Genomic DNA, 16,128 nt, shown 5'->3' on the forward strand with positions numbered 1-16,128 from the left:
GAAAACAAGATGAGAAAAAACAATGACCTCATTTCAGGAGTTTCCAAGTTGATGATAAACCAACTGAGGGAGAGAGCACAGCTTAAAGATGTCTCAAAGTATTCTGTCAATATAATTATAAAGTTCTCCAATGTAGGCCAGCTTCCTAAACACAGGATGAAAATAATTATGTAATTTTATTAAAAATGTCTTTCTGTTGCCAAATTTCAAGGCAAAATTAAACATTTAAATAGTTTATGAGCACATGAGTAGTTTATCCTTGTGTCTAAAATACTATAATCCCACTGCCCTGAATAAGTGTGCTGTCTGTAAAGGGACTGCTGTTAATTCATGTATTTAAGGGCTATTACGTTTTTCATGAATGTTGGGATCTTCTTCTCATTAATTTTCCAAACCTTTTTTTAAATGTTGACATCCAACAGCAACTGCATAAATATTTGGGCAATATGTATCATGAGTGAAATGAAATATTCTGTATGGAAGTTTATTATTTACTCTGCAGAATACCATATGGGATTCCTCATGCAGTCAGAAAAGAAAGACCTGCATTAAAAAATTATCATATCTCAGAAAAATTTCTAAGCGCTTTAAATATGAAGTATTTTTGAAATGCAGGGAGTAAATGAGATGTAGTAAATGACAGGAAACCTTTTGTGCTTCATACCAATCACAGATAAGATCTCTGATCACTTGCTTGTCTCACGCTCAACCAACATTCCCTTCCATGCCTCAACTCTGCCTTCTTCTGTGTCCATTCCTGGAAAATCTATCACTCAATTTACTTAGAACAGTACTTTCAAAATCCCAACTGCATAGACTTTGGCCCTCCATCTGCCATAACATTTCCATAGCTACTGATTTGATTAACTGCACCAGCTCCTTCACATTTGATTCCCCAGACCCCAATAAAACCATTACTCTCTCTCACCCTGGATGCTCCCTAAGTATGCCTCTTATTTCTAATACCTCAAGTTTAAGGGGCGCAGACTTGAAAGAACATGGCAGGCAATTAGTTCAGCCATCAACTTTCAGATCCGGCTGGATCACATAAAGCACTATGGATACTGCTTTCATCTGCTATAACTGCTCATTATTATAGGATAATCCTGAAATGTAAAGATAACACCCAACATCTTTTCTCTACTGCAAACCATCTTTTTAAAACTCTCTCCCCTATTTGCTCCATCCTCATCTCTAATAATAAATTTAAGACCATCCGATCAGCTGCCTCTGCCATGTCCCTCCCTTCCACTAGCCCACCAGGTCAAACTTCCTTTAAAGTCCCTCTGCCCTAGCCATGAACTTGAATCTTTCTCTAGTTTTCTCTCCAACAACACTCAAGAAGCTTAACACCATCCAGGACAAAGCAGCTTGGTCGGCACCCCATCCACTGCCTTGAACATTCACTCTCTCCACCACCGATGCAGTGCGTACTATATTGAAGATGCACTGCAGCAACTCACTAAGTCTTCTTTGACAACACCTTCTAAACCTGCAAACTCCACAACCTACAAGGAAAAGGGCAGCAAACACATGGTAACACCGCCACCTGTAAGTTCTCCTCCATGCCACACTCAAGCCTGGAATTCCCTTCCTAACAGCACTGTGGGTGTACCTGAAGCACATGAACTGCAGCGGTTCGCGAAGGCGGCTTACCATCACCTTCTCAAGAGTAGTTACGGGTGTCCCTGCCAGCAATGTTCACATCCCATGAAAGAATAAAAGCAGTGTCTCAAGTTTTAAAATAACTGATTCCCAGCATTAGCACCTGAAAGGAGCAATACAATGAAAATTCCTTAAAAACAAAAAAAAGGAAACTTAATTTAACATAAAGTTTGCATCATCTCACTATATTTGATTTGGGGAAAAAAATCACTTTAGTAATGCCATTGAACTCACAAATAGTTCATAATTAACTTGATGGTAATTATTTGGTTTGAAGGCTCCATATATCATTGGATACAAACAATTGCTAATACCTGGTACATCAGTTTGCATGAGGAATTTCATGTCAGCATTTGCTGGAGGACAAATATTTAATTTATTACAGAGAAATATACTATACTGTGCAAAATAAAAAAAGGACAAAATAGCAATAAACCATTCACTTTATTAATTAAGTACATAGCATTATTCAATTCAACTATCAAAATATGGACATGTCTGAAAGTAAATATGTTGCACTGACAGTAACTGTTATGGCAAAGGGCAATTTCTTAAAATGGAAGCCTTTGGAGGGAGATCACCCAGCACACAATGAATTACTGATCTCGCTTTAGAAGTGGCAAATCTTTCGAGAGATTTTTAAAAATTTATTCTTTCACAGGACGTGGATCTCGTTGGCTTGGCCAGCATTTTTATTCCCCATCCCTAATTGCCCTTCAGAAGGTGGTAGTGAGCTGCCTTTTTGAACCACTGCAGTCCATGTGGTGTAGATACACCCGCAGTGCTGTTAGGAAGGGAGTTCCAGGATTTTGACCCAGCGGCAGTGATGGAATGGCAATATAGTTCCAAGTCAAAGAGGTACTTTTCCACAGGCGTGGAAAGACAATCAGCGACCAAATCAATTAAAGTTTACCTCAAATATTTATTGATAGATGTTTGGAAAACATTGTCATCAGAAGGCATGCAACAATAGATTCAGCTCACCATTTTCTTTACATTCTTCCCTAATGGTATAATAGATCAGAATTGCCTTGTGTGAGAAACCACTGGTATGAACCACAGTCTACAGTTCTGTGTAACAGCAGTGCAACATTATGTTAACTACCAGGCAATTTAGAGGGTTTCTGGAAGTTAATTCCAAAGTTGGAATAATGTCTGTTGTAAATGTTATTCAGTAATACCAATAATCCATAAAAAGTAAAGGTGAAGAAGAACATCTGTTACTTAAGAACTGAAAGTTGGAGTGCTTGAACCTCAGAGCATAGGATCAGATTTGACTGATGTGTTAACCCCTGTCGGTTAAGCAACTTGTTCACACGATCAATGTTTGCACACAAAAAATAGCCACCATGTCCAGGGTGGGTAGAATCCTTGGGATGTACTATTCTTACTACTGGCCGCTTTTCTGAAGCCTATGCGTGCATGATTGAGTTTGGAACAGGATTACAGGGTGTCCGTTGGTTCACTTGAAGCTTTCTGCAACCAGTAGATACTGCTGGACACACCGTGCTTTGTTAACAGAGATAATCAGATCCTGTTTTGAATATATATATTTGGGTACCATCCTCCTGTGGGAAGTACTTATTAACATGTTGGCATTTCTTTTTGTTCTGGTGGCAATGAGCCATGTGAGTTACCACTCTATTGGCCAAGGCAAAAGAGGCACATGAGAAATGGCCAAATGGACAAGGTACCTGGAAGCTGCTGTTGCTTCTGGAACCATAATATGACACAAGTCACTTTTCCAAGGGGGAGGGGGGAACTGAGCACCAAATCCAATGAATCTCTTTTATTTTCAGGTATACCCATTTGCTGCCGAAAGTAAGGATACAATTTGTATTACATGCACCTCATCTCATTCTGAATGGAATCTTTATTATAAACGCAAACAGAAAATGCTGGAAAAACTCAGCAGGTCTAACAGCATCTGTGGAGAAAAAGAAAACAGTTAACGTTTTGAGTCCTTATGACTCTTCTTCAGAGCTAAAGTGAAGTAAAATGTAATGAAATTTATATTGTAAGGGGGGGTGGAGCAGGTGAAGTTGGATAGAAGGCTAGTGATGGGTGGAGGCAAAGGAGAGATTGCCAGAGATGTTATGGACAAAAGGGTGTTAAAGATAGTGATACTGGCTAAAGGAGGTGCTAGTGGTGGCATTAAGGTCAGAGAGCAGAATGTATAATGGCAGGACAAGGGTAAGCACTCTGGAAAGAACAACATGAACAAGTGACAAATGGCCCAGTGGGGGTGGGGTGGGGGGAAGGGACAGTGGTAGGAAAAAAGATTGAAAATAGGATAAAACAATGAATAAAAATGAATTTAAATAAAAATAGAAATAAAAATAAGTGGATAAAAATAAAAAATTTTAATTTTAAAAATAAAAATTAAGAAATGGGAATGAATATTGGGAAAAAGGGGGATATAAAGGGGGTGAGGATGGAGCAGAGAGTTCATGGTCTGAAGTTGTTGAACTCAATGTTAAGTCCGGAAGGCTTTAAAGTGCCTAATTGGAAGATGAGATGCTGTTCCTCCAGTTAGCATTGGGCTTCACTGGAACATTGCAGCAGGCCAAGGACAGACATGTGATTATGAGAGCAGGATGGGATGTTGAAATGGCAAGCGACAGGAAGGTCTGGGTCATGCTTGCGGACAGAACGAAGGTGTTCCACAAAGCGGTCACCCAGTCTGCGTTTGGTCTCTCCAATGTAGAGGAGGCCGCATTTGGGAGCAGCGAATGCAGTAGACCAAATTGAAGGAGGTGCAAGTGAAGCGCTGCTTTATCTGAAAGGAGTGTTTGGGCCCTTGGATGATGAGGAGGTAAGGGGTCATGTGTTGCACCTTCTGCGATTGCTTGGGAGGGAGATGAGGTGTTGGGGGTGATAGTGGAGTGGACCAGGGTGTCCTGGAGGGAATGGTCCCTACGGAATGCCAACATGAGGGGGGTGAAGGAAAGATGCGTTGGTGGTGGCATCATGCTGGAGTTGGCAGAGGATGATTCTTTGAATGCAGAGGCTAGTGGGGTGAAAAGTGAGGACAAGGGGGACCCTTTCATGGTCCTGGGAGGGAGAGAAAGGTGTGAGGACAGAGGCGCGGGGGATGGGTCGGACACGGTTGAGGGCCCTGTCAACCACAGTGGGTGGGAAACCTCAGTTAAGGAAGAAAGAAGACATGTCAGAAGCGCCATTTTGTAAAGTGGCATAATCGGAACAGATGCGACGGAGGTGAAGGGACTGAGGGAATGGGATGGAGTCTTCACAGAAAGCAGGGCGTGAAGAGCTGTAGTCGAGATAGCTGTGGGAGTTGGTGGGCTTGTAGTGAATATTAGTGGACAGTTTATCACCAGAAATTGAGAAAGAGAGGTCAGGGAAGGGAAGGGAGGTGTCAGAGATGGACCATGTGAAGGTGATGGAGGGGTGGAAATTGGAAGCAAAATTGATAAATTTTTCCAGGTCCAGACGAGAGCATGAGGCAGCACCGAAACAGTCATCGATGTACCAAAAGAAGAGTTGTGGGAGGGGGCCTGTGTAGGACTGGAACAAAGAATGTTCCGCATACCCCATAAAGAGACAGGCATAACTGGGACCCATGTGGGTACCTATAGCCAAACTTTTTATTTGGAGGAAGTGAGATAAGATAAAGGAGAAATTGTTCAGTGAGAGAACAAGTTCAGCCAGACGGAAGAGAGTGGTGGTAGATGGGGATTGTTCGGGCCTCTGATCAAGGAAGAAGTGGAGAGCCCTCAGACTACCCTGGTGAGGGATGGAGGTGTCGAGGGATTGGACATCCATGGTGAAGAGGAGGCGGTTAGGGCCACTTGGCTTTTAGCTGGAATCTTTATTATAGCAGCTGTCTGACTGGATGGAATTCTCATAAAAACACTATTGGGTGAGAACAGAAAAAGTTGTGAATTCACAGCACACAAATTAAAACAAACAACGCATTAATGTGTAAAGGTTCTGGCAAAAACTCCCCCAGCCTCGAGTTGTTTTTTTTTCCCTCTCTCTCTCTCTCTCTCTCTTTTCAGCCCATGTTGAGTGCATTTTTCTCTTTATTCCGGCTTCACAACACTTGCTTCATTCAGAAATAAATTCAGAGCATAACGTATGCAACGGTACACGTTATCTTTTTTTTAAGAGATACGAAAAGATGATTGGAATAAACGTGGATAAAACGAAGAGCACCGGGAAACCTAATTCACAGGGGTTGTGTGTGCGTGTGTGTATATATGTGTGTGTGGGTTTTGGGCTGAGCAGCAATTCCAGCGAAAGACGTCTGATGCAAGGGGGGAGCAAGTTGGCTCTGAGTGGGCAGCATGCGTCACTGGATCAGGAGCTTTGGGCGGTGTATGATGCTATTTTCCAGAAGCAGAGTGGCGCATTAAGCAGGGCAGAGCGTTTCACTGAAAACACAAGAGGGATCCTAAATATATGCATTTATGTATGTGTCAAAAAATCACTAGAGGAAGCGGGGCGTCCTTGCATTCTGATCGAAGCCTTGCCAATCGTGTTGAATGGATCAGCGTCCGCCCCAGGACTCGGCGGCGATGGGATGAGATGGGATGAATAACGTGGCTGTAGAGGCAAGGACTGCTGTGTCTTGTTTCTTTAAGCAAACAAAAAAAAAAATAATAATAAATAAAATCCGTCCATCGAGGGATGGAGGCGGTGAACGGAGCTCCGGAGCTTCCGCAGCCGGCGGAGAAGAAGAAGCTGCACCGAGCCCCCTCCCCGGCCAGACCCAAGGCGATCCGGGGCTGGTCGGTGGCCAAATCCAAATGTAACCCGGGCTCCAAGCAGGGGCTCGCCCAGTGCCGGCTGTCCCGGCACAGCCCGGCTCTCAAGGACATCAAGCTGGGGAAAGTGCCAGCCGGCAAGGCGGCGGCTTCATCCTCCTCCTCTTCCCGAGCGAGTAAGAAGCCGGAGCGGGGAGCAGCCGGGCTGAAAGGCAGCGCCGCCGGCAAGAGGAAGAGCCAGCGGGGCGGCGGCGGCGGCTCCTCCGGCGGCGGCTCCTCCGCCGCTCTCGCTCTCGGCAAGTTGTCGCCCACCAGCAGCAGCAGCGGCGGCAGCAGCTCCGAGCTTTCCGACTGCCCCTCCGAGCAGCTCTCCGAGGACAACAAGCCGCTCTCGCCCCAGCCCCAGCCCGGCAAGGGGGGCTGCCCCACGCCCCCCGACCCCCTGGACGAGCGGACCTGGCCTGGGGAGGACGGCTCCCTGGCTTCGGCCAGCGGGCAGTCGGACACCGCCGCGTCCGGGGCCAAGTCCCCGTCGCTGGAGAGCCGGCTCCCTGTCAGCAACTCGCTGGCTTTCTCCGACTTCAGCGAAGAATTCGTTGACAGCATCCAGGAGGAATTCTTGAAAGAAATAGAGGAGCTTCGATCCGAAAACGATTATCTGAAGGTAGGCGAGGCCGCTTTAATAATTTCTTTTTTTTGGGGGGGTGGGAGTGGAAATGATTTTGTGGCTGCAGATCACCTTTGTTTCTGTTGTTCTTCATCCACGTTTTGTGGATGTGCCTCAACATTGAGAAACGAACCGAACTGTAATAGGCTACTGAACACCCTGCCAACTGGGTTCACTGGATTGGTTAAACTGCCTTCAAAGGTGCACTTGTGTGTGTAGTTTGTGTACCAAGCTGGCCTTTCCTTTCAGGGTTTAATCCCACTTTTGTACAAATGTAGGTGCAGCCAGGATCTCGGGATTGCCACCCCCCCCCCCCCCCCCATCCCATCCAAACGTGTGATCAGTGGATTTGCTGTTGGCATAAGCTGCCATAATATTACACTGAGGTCTCACATACAGTTCTAGGGAGGTTTCACTGGTGGAAGCCAAGGTTGTGTTTCAAGGATATTAACAGATAACAACAGGATCCACTAAAACACTTGGATGCTTCTCAGTGGAATCTGGAAGATTTGAGTTATGCAATGCATGGTTATATTATTGGATTCTTGCAGGTGTTTGCCTTAATTCTGTTATTTCTTTTGGGAGATGAGGAACTGCACACAATTCTTTGACACCATGATTGGCACTATATTTTGTGGCAGTCTATTCATATTTGAAGGAGCAAACGTATTGACGTCCTTGTAGTATAATTTTCAGCAGCAAAGAGAAATGGCTACTTGTGAGCAATACAAGCTGTGAAAAATTTCAGTTGGCATTCTATTAATGTACATATAGTGTAAAACTTTACATTCACACTTCTTGTTTGGTCTGTTGCTGAAATCCTTATTTATGTCTTTGTTGCCTCCCAGCCTCAACTCTTCAGTGCCCTCCCATCTTCCAGTCTCTCTAAACTTGAGCTCATCCAAAACTGCTGTTTGTATCCTAGCTGTCAGCAAATTCCATTTACCCATCACCTGTGTGCTCACTGAGCTACATTAGCACCTGGTTGACTGACTAATGCCTTAAATATACCATTCTCATAACTGAGTTCAAATCCCACCCTATCTGTGTAACCTCTTACAGCCCTGCAAAACCTCAGAATCTCTATCCCTCTAATTCTGGCCTCTTGTGCATCACCGATTTACTTTGCCCTACTATCGGTGGCGTGCCTTCGGTTGTCTGAACCCTAACTTTTGGAATTCCCTCCCTAAACTTCGTTGCCTTACCTACCACCTCTTTCCTACTTTAGGATGTTTCTTAAATCCTACCTCTTTGACAAAGCATTTGGTCACCTGGTTTAATATCCTCTTATGTGGCTTAGTGTCACATTATGTCCGATAATACTCCTGTGAAGTGCCTTGGAACCTTTTTACTCTATTAAATGCAAGTTGACACTGTCGTACTTCAGATGTCACATTGTCTTATGTTTACTTAACAATTAAAGGGACCTAAGGAGAATAACACATTGTGCATGTGTGTTTAGTGTGACGGTTGTCTTTTTACGATGGTGTTGTACAATTTGCTACAAGCAACACCACAGGAGACCTCGTGTGTTGTTTATTTTAAAATATTGTATGTTTTCATATTATGTACATGAATCCTTCCCTGAATGCTTTTTCCCTGTTGAAAAAAATATTCGATGGTGCAGAACTTCTTGCCTTAGATGCATAATTTATCTGTTTTTAAGCTACTTGTCAGTTTGAATAATCTCCTTTCATTCAAAGTGCCCAAGTTTAAGACCTACATATCAATGTCGGAAAATAAATTTAAAATAATGTAACAGTGCCAAAAATGGGTAGCTGTATCATTAAGAAGTATAGAATCAGGATGAACAACTTTATGGTCCATGCCTTCCACTGAAACCAGAGTCCATACAACTTTAAATGAACTTTAATATTCACTGTTATCACAAAATAAGAAAACACCAGCATGATAGATCAACATGGGCGTGTTCAGAAAACTACAGCTGTGGGATTGAAATGGTACTATGCAATCAATATTAATAACAGTCAGATACAATTCCAGTGTCTGCCCTTTTAATAAAATTCATTAATGTCTTTCTTACTAATGTCACACAGCAAAACTTCTAAATTTGGAAACACTTATAATCAAGACAAAAAGCTAATTGTACTGAAAGAAACTGGAGAATATAAAAGGTCAGCCTCGGCAGTTTCCATGATGGCTTCATGATACTGACAAGAGCATTCTAGGTTCAATCTCTGACCCCTCACGTGCATAATTAGTTGATCTCAGCTGAGCCTGTATAATTGGTCTCAGTGTCCCAAGATTAGGGAGAGGAATCGGTGACTTCAGGACAGGATTGGCAGAACTTTGGCAAGATAAATAGAAGTAGAACCTTAAAATATGAGTTCTGTTTAGAGAACTTAGTATGTTTTTCGTGATCAGCTCCATCAAAACAAACTAGTTTTCGCTGTTATCCCAAATGCTAAAATATTACTTTTTGATGCTTTATATTTTTAATAGAGTAAATTGCTTTCATTTCATAAGAGCTGCCTTGCACTGCGCACTCCACAGCTGATTGCCTTGAGGATTAAGTACTGAAAGACTGTATTGCACCTATTTTAGCCAAAATAGAACATATGAATGTTTCTTTCTTTGATGCAAGCATGCAAAAATAAAATACCTATTAAAATTCAAAGTGGTCTGCTACATAGAAACAAAATTTGAGCATGCTCCTTGAACTTCATTTCACACATTGTAATTCGGTCCTATTGCCCTCGAGGCTTGTTGCATAAAATTTGGAGCGATAAGCATTTTATTTCTCCTATATAGCAACTGATGGTATTTTTTTCAAATGAACTGTGTTTTTGTATAAAATTATGGAGCTAAAATTTGTAACAGTTCTGTCATATAACTTACTTTAGTACTGAATTTCAGACAGAGGTAGATCCACCTAGTTAAGGAGTTAGGGGAAATTAAAGTGAGCAGTTCGTTATAAGGCCAGTAAGAAAGTAACTCTTCCTTCCCAAATTAGTACTGCAATGTCATGAGGTGTTGTTGTGGTCCTGAGGCCCACAAAGTTGAGGCCTCTCCGTCCTAGTTGTGTTTATATTTCTTGTTTGCTGGTTTGTCCTGTTTGAATTTTGTTGGGACTATTTTTAGCATTGTTGGCTCATTGGTGGTTAAATCCTAAATCATCCTAAATGATCCATAGCATGACAATATAACATTGGCTAGATCTTCCATGCATTGGGCTAGATCTCACTGGGACCAGACTGGTGCGCACTATTAATGCGCAAATTGGCCAGCAACTTGGAAGGAGGAAAAGATGCCCCATGAGTTGCAAACCATCACAATTTGCTGAATGATTTGCATGCTGTGCCATCAGCATCACAGAAACGCCATTTCCTGCTTCAGGTTGTGAACTGTTTATTTTTTAAAAAGTCAAAAAAAATTATTTTTTGCCTTCTGTTTCTCTTAATCCAATCTTCCTTCCCTTTTCTTTATTCCTCTTTACATACCTGATTTAACATTGAATTCACACACACTAACCATTTTCCTTCTCAACCCTTCCTCTGTTGTTTATCTCAGCCCTTAGTATCTCTTTAAACAATTAGATCTGTCTCTTTGTCACCAATGTCTAAAATGCTGTGTTGCCTTCGCTGCAGTGTTATCAGCTTGCACTTCCAGCGATCTGGCCAATTATGTCCAGGTCACACAATATCCTGATTTGGACCTATATTGTTCCTTCATTGCCAGAGGGTGAACCTTACACCATTGTGGGAGCTGCAGTACTACAAAGACTGCGGTGGTCAAGGAGAATGTCTACTACTCCCGCCTCATGAGAATTGGAGATGAGCCAGCACTGCCCACATCCTGAGAGCGAAAAAAAAACAGGATGATGAGCTTATTTAATGTACTACTTAGAATAGTGCAGAGCCACAAAGAAAGATGCAACTCACTATTTTAAAGCATTTTTATGTAGCAGACTTTTTTTCCTCAAAAATGAAACTTAATTGTAGCATCCATACAGGGTTTACACACGGCTGCTTAATTTGTCTAAAAAAATGTAGGATAAAACGTAAATGCAGTGTACTAATCATTTGAAATTTATCTTTGCCAAACTCCCAGCTTAGTGTGGAATAGCCCTCATCAATTAACCCTATACACGTCATTGAAATCCCACCTTGCGTCCACAGGAAGTGATGTGAGCTAGTCATTTGATCCTTCCCCCTGTGGTCATTTAAATCCCATCTGCTCCAACACAAAGCTTTAAAGTATGTACAGCTGGCATCACCAAGCAGCTGGAAAATCTATACTTCGGTACTGTTTGCAGAACGGGTAATACTGAATTCATGTCATATAGAGGATTTCAGTGCATAACGCTACACTGTTCTCTTCAGAATTCATTTCAAAAGCAGTAGAAGTCACAATCATACTTGGGTTGCAACCATAATTAGATTATGCTTATGTATTTTAATGTAATGACTCACTAGGCTAAAAATAACTGATTTTTTTTCAAATAAATTCTATTTTGTTACTGTAAAATAAAAGCATGCTGAATCACTTTCTCACTACAGCTGGGAAAATCACAGGAGACAGTGAGGTCCATTCTTTTCCAGGCATGCTTCTCAGTGGGACTTGGTGCATGTAATGCTCACATTTGCATGATGTTTGTTAATCATTGCATTAATAACAGTTCATAAAAGATTTACCCTGCACAATCATTTAATTGAGATTCAGGCAACTTCAACCTATCATGATTATTAACCTGCTTTATTAAAACTGATTAATATTGTTATTCATGTTTCCATGCAGCACAGAGTAAACTGGAAGTGTAGTCAGTAGTTTAATTGTCCTAAACGCTTGACAAATGTGAAGGTTCATGTTCTGCATTGTTGTATTTCCAGAATTATGGATACCCAGTTTGCCCATTCTGAGACAAATATTACTCTCGCTCACACTCGCTGTAACTCGTGCTTTTTGTTTGTACTGTGTTAGCAGTGTATGTGCTTGTTTATTGAATGGTCTCTCACAGGGGAGAAAACTACAGACTGACAAGGAAGGTACCTTGATACATGATGAATTATATTTCTTAAGCTCCTGATCTATCTTCCCCATAGCTGTTTACCCAACTGTGAATCTTGCAAATGATTGAGGAGGACTTGAGTTTTGAAATTATTTTTGCATGTCAAAATGAGTAAAATTTTATTAAATCCTATACTTAAATGATAATTAGAAAATGTTGTAGTTCCATTTGAATGCATTGCGGTATTCCTTCCTTTACAACTGTGCTATACAAATTCAACTGTTAAAGCACTAATGACTATTAAGAAAGGTCAGTTGTTTAAGTACTAGTACATTTAGCATTTGGCTGCTTCAGTTCTATCCACAAAAAAGCTGAATGTTTTATCTAAGTTTTTTTTAATTTCATTCATTACGAATACTGGTTATACCTCACTTGAATAATGAAACAACAGATGTGAGATAATATACTGCATAGGATTCACTTGCAGATTCATGTTATGTGGCGGGTAACAATTTATTTACTTTTCATTTGCTGTCCTGCCTTAAAAAATGGTGCAAAAAATTAATGAAATATGTGCATGTTTCTTGATGTTAGGATGAAATTGAGGAGCTTCGAGCTGAAATGCTGGAAATGAGGGATATCTATTTAGAAGAAGATGTTTACCAGCTGCAGGAACTTCGTCAAGAACTAGACCGAGCAAACAAAACTTGCCGGATCCTTCAGTACCGACTACGAAAGACTGAACGCAGAAGCCTAAGAGTAGCTCAGACAGGCCAAGTTGATGGAGAGCTAATCCGAAGTTTAGAGCAAGATGTGAAGGTATTTGTTATATTTTTGTTCAGCTCTTTTCCAGAATATTGTTGGACTATATTAAAGAAATTGGCAACTGTATAGTACCTTATTAAAATTTTCTGTAAGTTTTATTTTCATGATTTAAATGTCGTGCCTTAATGTGTAGTAAACCTTCTGTGTAACATTTCCCTATCCAATTTTTTTTTGTTTGAAGAATGGTTGGATGAGTTTAGTCAGGAAGTTGCATTGTCATGAATAAGTTCACAGGAATGTTTGCTGGATGTGAATGATAACATTGTGCAATGATGTGTCTCGAGCCTCCTTTCAAACATGTTGGTATGAGTAACTCAACGAGAATCGGTTTTTTCTTTCTAAGCAGCTGTCAGGTTTACTTTTCTGTTGGAAGCCAGTTGTCTGAAAACCAAATTTCGAAATGAGTTGAAATTAAGAAGTAAAATCGGCATCATATTTAATCTACAGCACCTTTGCTGATGGCAATCTTCACTTCAGTAGCAACTCTGTAACATAAAATGAATGGAACTCCTGCCCTGGAAGTTCTAAGATCCACATTTAAAAAAATATATAGTGTTTTGAAGGCAATGACCACTGTCTCAATGTCTCAGGTCACTTATACAAAGCTTTGATGCTGCTGCAATTCCATGGCCATTGTGATTTCCCCCTGGAGGTCATTCCAATCTCTTCCCCCCCACCAAACTCATGGGACTTACCAATGAGGCAAGTGGCTCTAAATTGCCTTTTTACTCATTGAAACATATAAAATTCTTCAGCAGCTTGACAGAGTGGATGCTGAGAAAATGTTTCCACTGGTTGGGAAATCTAGAACACGGGGTCACAGTCTCGAATAACGAATCAGCCAAATTTTGACTGAAAAATAGAAGAAATTTCTTCATCCAAAGGGTTATGAATCTTTGGAATTTTTTTACCCAGGAGAGCTGTAGATGCTAAAGGCACCGAGTATGTTCAAGACACCGATTGATAGATCTTTTGATATTAAGGGATAAGGGGTAGTGCAGGAAGATGGATTTGAGGTAGAAGATCGGCCATGATCTTGTCAGATGGTGGAGTAAGCTCGAAGGGCCAAATGGCCTATTCCTGCTCCTATTGCTTATATTTTTTTAAGGCCAGAGGACCAATATGTATAGATCCTTGGGTTTCATCATTCAGGAATGTTCTTCTGCCTGGAAACAGGCTGATCTATCTTGAAAGTGCAACAAACAATTGAGGAAATTTGTAGGTATCAATTTTTAAGTATAAATTTTTCTCACTTAAAAACAGTGCTATGCCAATCTTGCGCTGTGGCTAGGCTGTAAGTTCCAGGCCAATGATTTACCTCAAAGAATTTGATGCTTTAGATTGTATCATGAAATTTGACCTTAAATATGAAATAAGTGATTACTTTCGCTATTGAGAAAAAATTGTTCTGATCCAAAGTTTACTAATATTATTGTATATCCGTCGCTTCTTGTTTGTACATATACACACCAAAGAATAGGGATGAGATGTGAAGAGTCCATAAAACGTTTAAGATTGAACATGGAGTGACAGGTGTATGAATTTCATTACCATCTGCCCTGTGGTATTCACCAAAATTTAGCAGCTTTAATTTGGCTTTGTGTATATATATCATGTGGGTGGCAGCTCTCAAGGATAATTATCGAGGGTGCCTTTTATACCAGTTTCATGCGTCAATGTTAACACCATGATAATAAAAATAATTTTGTTTGTTGCAACCAGTCATTCCATCTTTCCCGCTGCTTCAAATGTGTCTCAAATTTATCCAATTGAATTAAACAGCTTACTAATGATCAAATGCTTTTCAAGCCAATTACTCCCTTGCTGGGAAAAGTTGAGTTTAGGTTAGGTAACTGTAATTGGGGTAAAAATGAGTTCAGGGTTTCACTTTGAATAGTGCCGGATCCAAAGGTGCAAAACGTATGTGCACATATATGTGTGTTATTTTTAAAAATTTCAGAGCAAAACATTTCCCTTTTTTGTGGTTACTGTCTTTGCTGGTAAATCAGATGGTGTTAGTTTGGATAAAATACTAAATCTTAGTACTTAGGAAGTTTTGTTACTAATTCAGCTGATGTCAACAAGCTTTATTAGAACTAATGAATCCCTCAAGGTGTAGCTCAGAAAATTTGAATTACACACTGTTTTATAGTGACAGGAATTTCACTGATATGTAACTATTGCTAAAATGGAGATGTGTTTAAACTGATCTGACCATTTAAGGTGAGAAATTCTCAATGATGCCAAAATTGATTTCTGAGGCAGTCAATGCTGTACAGTTTCATCCTTTCATGGGATATGGGTATCTCTGGCAAGGCCAGCATTTGTTGCTAACCCTAACTGTCCTTTGAGTCACATTGCTGTGGGTCTGGTATCGCATGTAGACCAGACCAGGTAAATATGGCAGATTTCCTTCCTGAAAACTCTTTCGAGTTACCAACAGTCACAGATTGCAACTTCTTTCGAGTACAATCACAGTTCTTGGTTTTCCAGGAGTGGGACATGAACCCACAACCCTCTAATTCAAAGGCGAGGGTGCTATGAACTGAGCCACAGCTGACACCTCACCTTTCCTTCCTGAAAGGTGAACCAGATGAGTTTCTATAACAATTGGTGATGGTTTCATGGTCACTATTACTGACACTAGTTTTCATTACAGATTTTTAAAAAATAATTATCTGAATTTATTAATAAATGGAATTAGACTTAAATTCCACCAGCTGCTGTGGTGGGACTTGAACCTGTGTCCCCAGCGACATTACCACTTCACCACTGTCTCCACCTGAGTCACACCCCTGGGAAATGAGTCATATTAAATCCTGCATTTGGGAACCCATGAACTATTGCTACAAGAAACTCTGGAATTATAGTTTGTGTTTTCTCTTAATTTTTTTTTTGCGCCTATGGCAAAATGCCAGTTTTCAAAAGCATAGTATGATTCCTATGAACTAAAATCTGTGCAATTATCCATGCCATAATTCGGATAGCATGCCTTGGGCTGATGGTTATTCTTAGTTTTACTGGAGATCACATTGGATGCCTGTTACTTTCCTCCTATTTCCCTTTGAAAGGTGGTAATTACAACACTATTAGACCTAAGTATACAGAGTTAAAACAATATATTTATTTACACAGAAGCAATAATATTTCTTAATGCAGTCTGATAATCTGCAGGACTTTTAGATGAAACAGTCAAGTCCTGCAGATTCTCAAACTGAAGAAATTTAAAAATATTATGATTTATTTATAGAAGATTTATTATGTAGATTTGG

General features: G+C 40.8%; 1 protein-coding gene across 4 annotated transcripts in view; it reads left to right on the top strand.

Moving 5' to 3' along the window:
* Positions 1–5,954: 5,954 nt before the first annotated feature.
* Positions 5,955–16,128, top strand: part of mtcl2 (microtubule crosslinking factor 2) — a 118,119-nt gene continuing 107,945 nt past the window's right edge. For 2 of the 4 annotated variants that reach the window (XM_078555124.1, XM_078555126.1), the window contains exons 1-2: positions 5,955–7,059; positions 12,626–12,850. In XM_078555124.1, coding sequence (XP_078411250.1) covers positions 6,319–7,059; positions 12,626–12,850 — 966 coding nt within the window. In that variant the 5' untranslated portion in view covers positions 5,955–6,318. The remainder of the gene's footprint in view (positions 7,060–12,625; positions 12,851–16,128) is intronic. The other 2 variants (XM_078555123.1, XM_078555125.1) reach the window with 1 other exon arrangement.

This window comes from Cetorhinus maximus, chromosome 13 (assembly GCF_964194155.1).
Source record: "Cetorhinus maximus chromosome 13, sCetMax3.hap1.1, whole genome shotgun sequence".
NCBI lineage: Eukaryota > Metazoa > Chordata > Chondrichthyes > Lamniformes > Cetorhinidae > Cetorhinus > Cetorhinus maximus.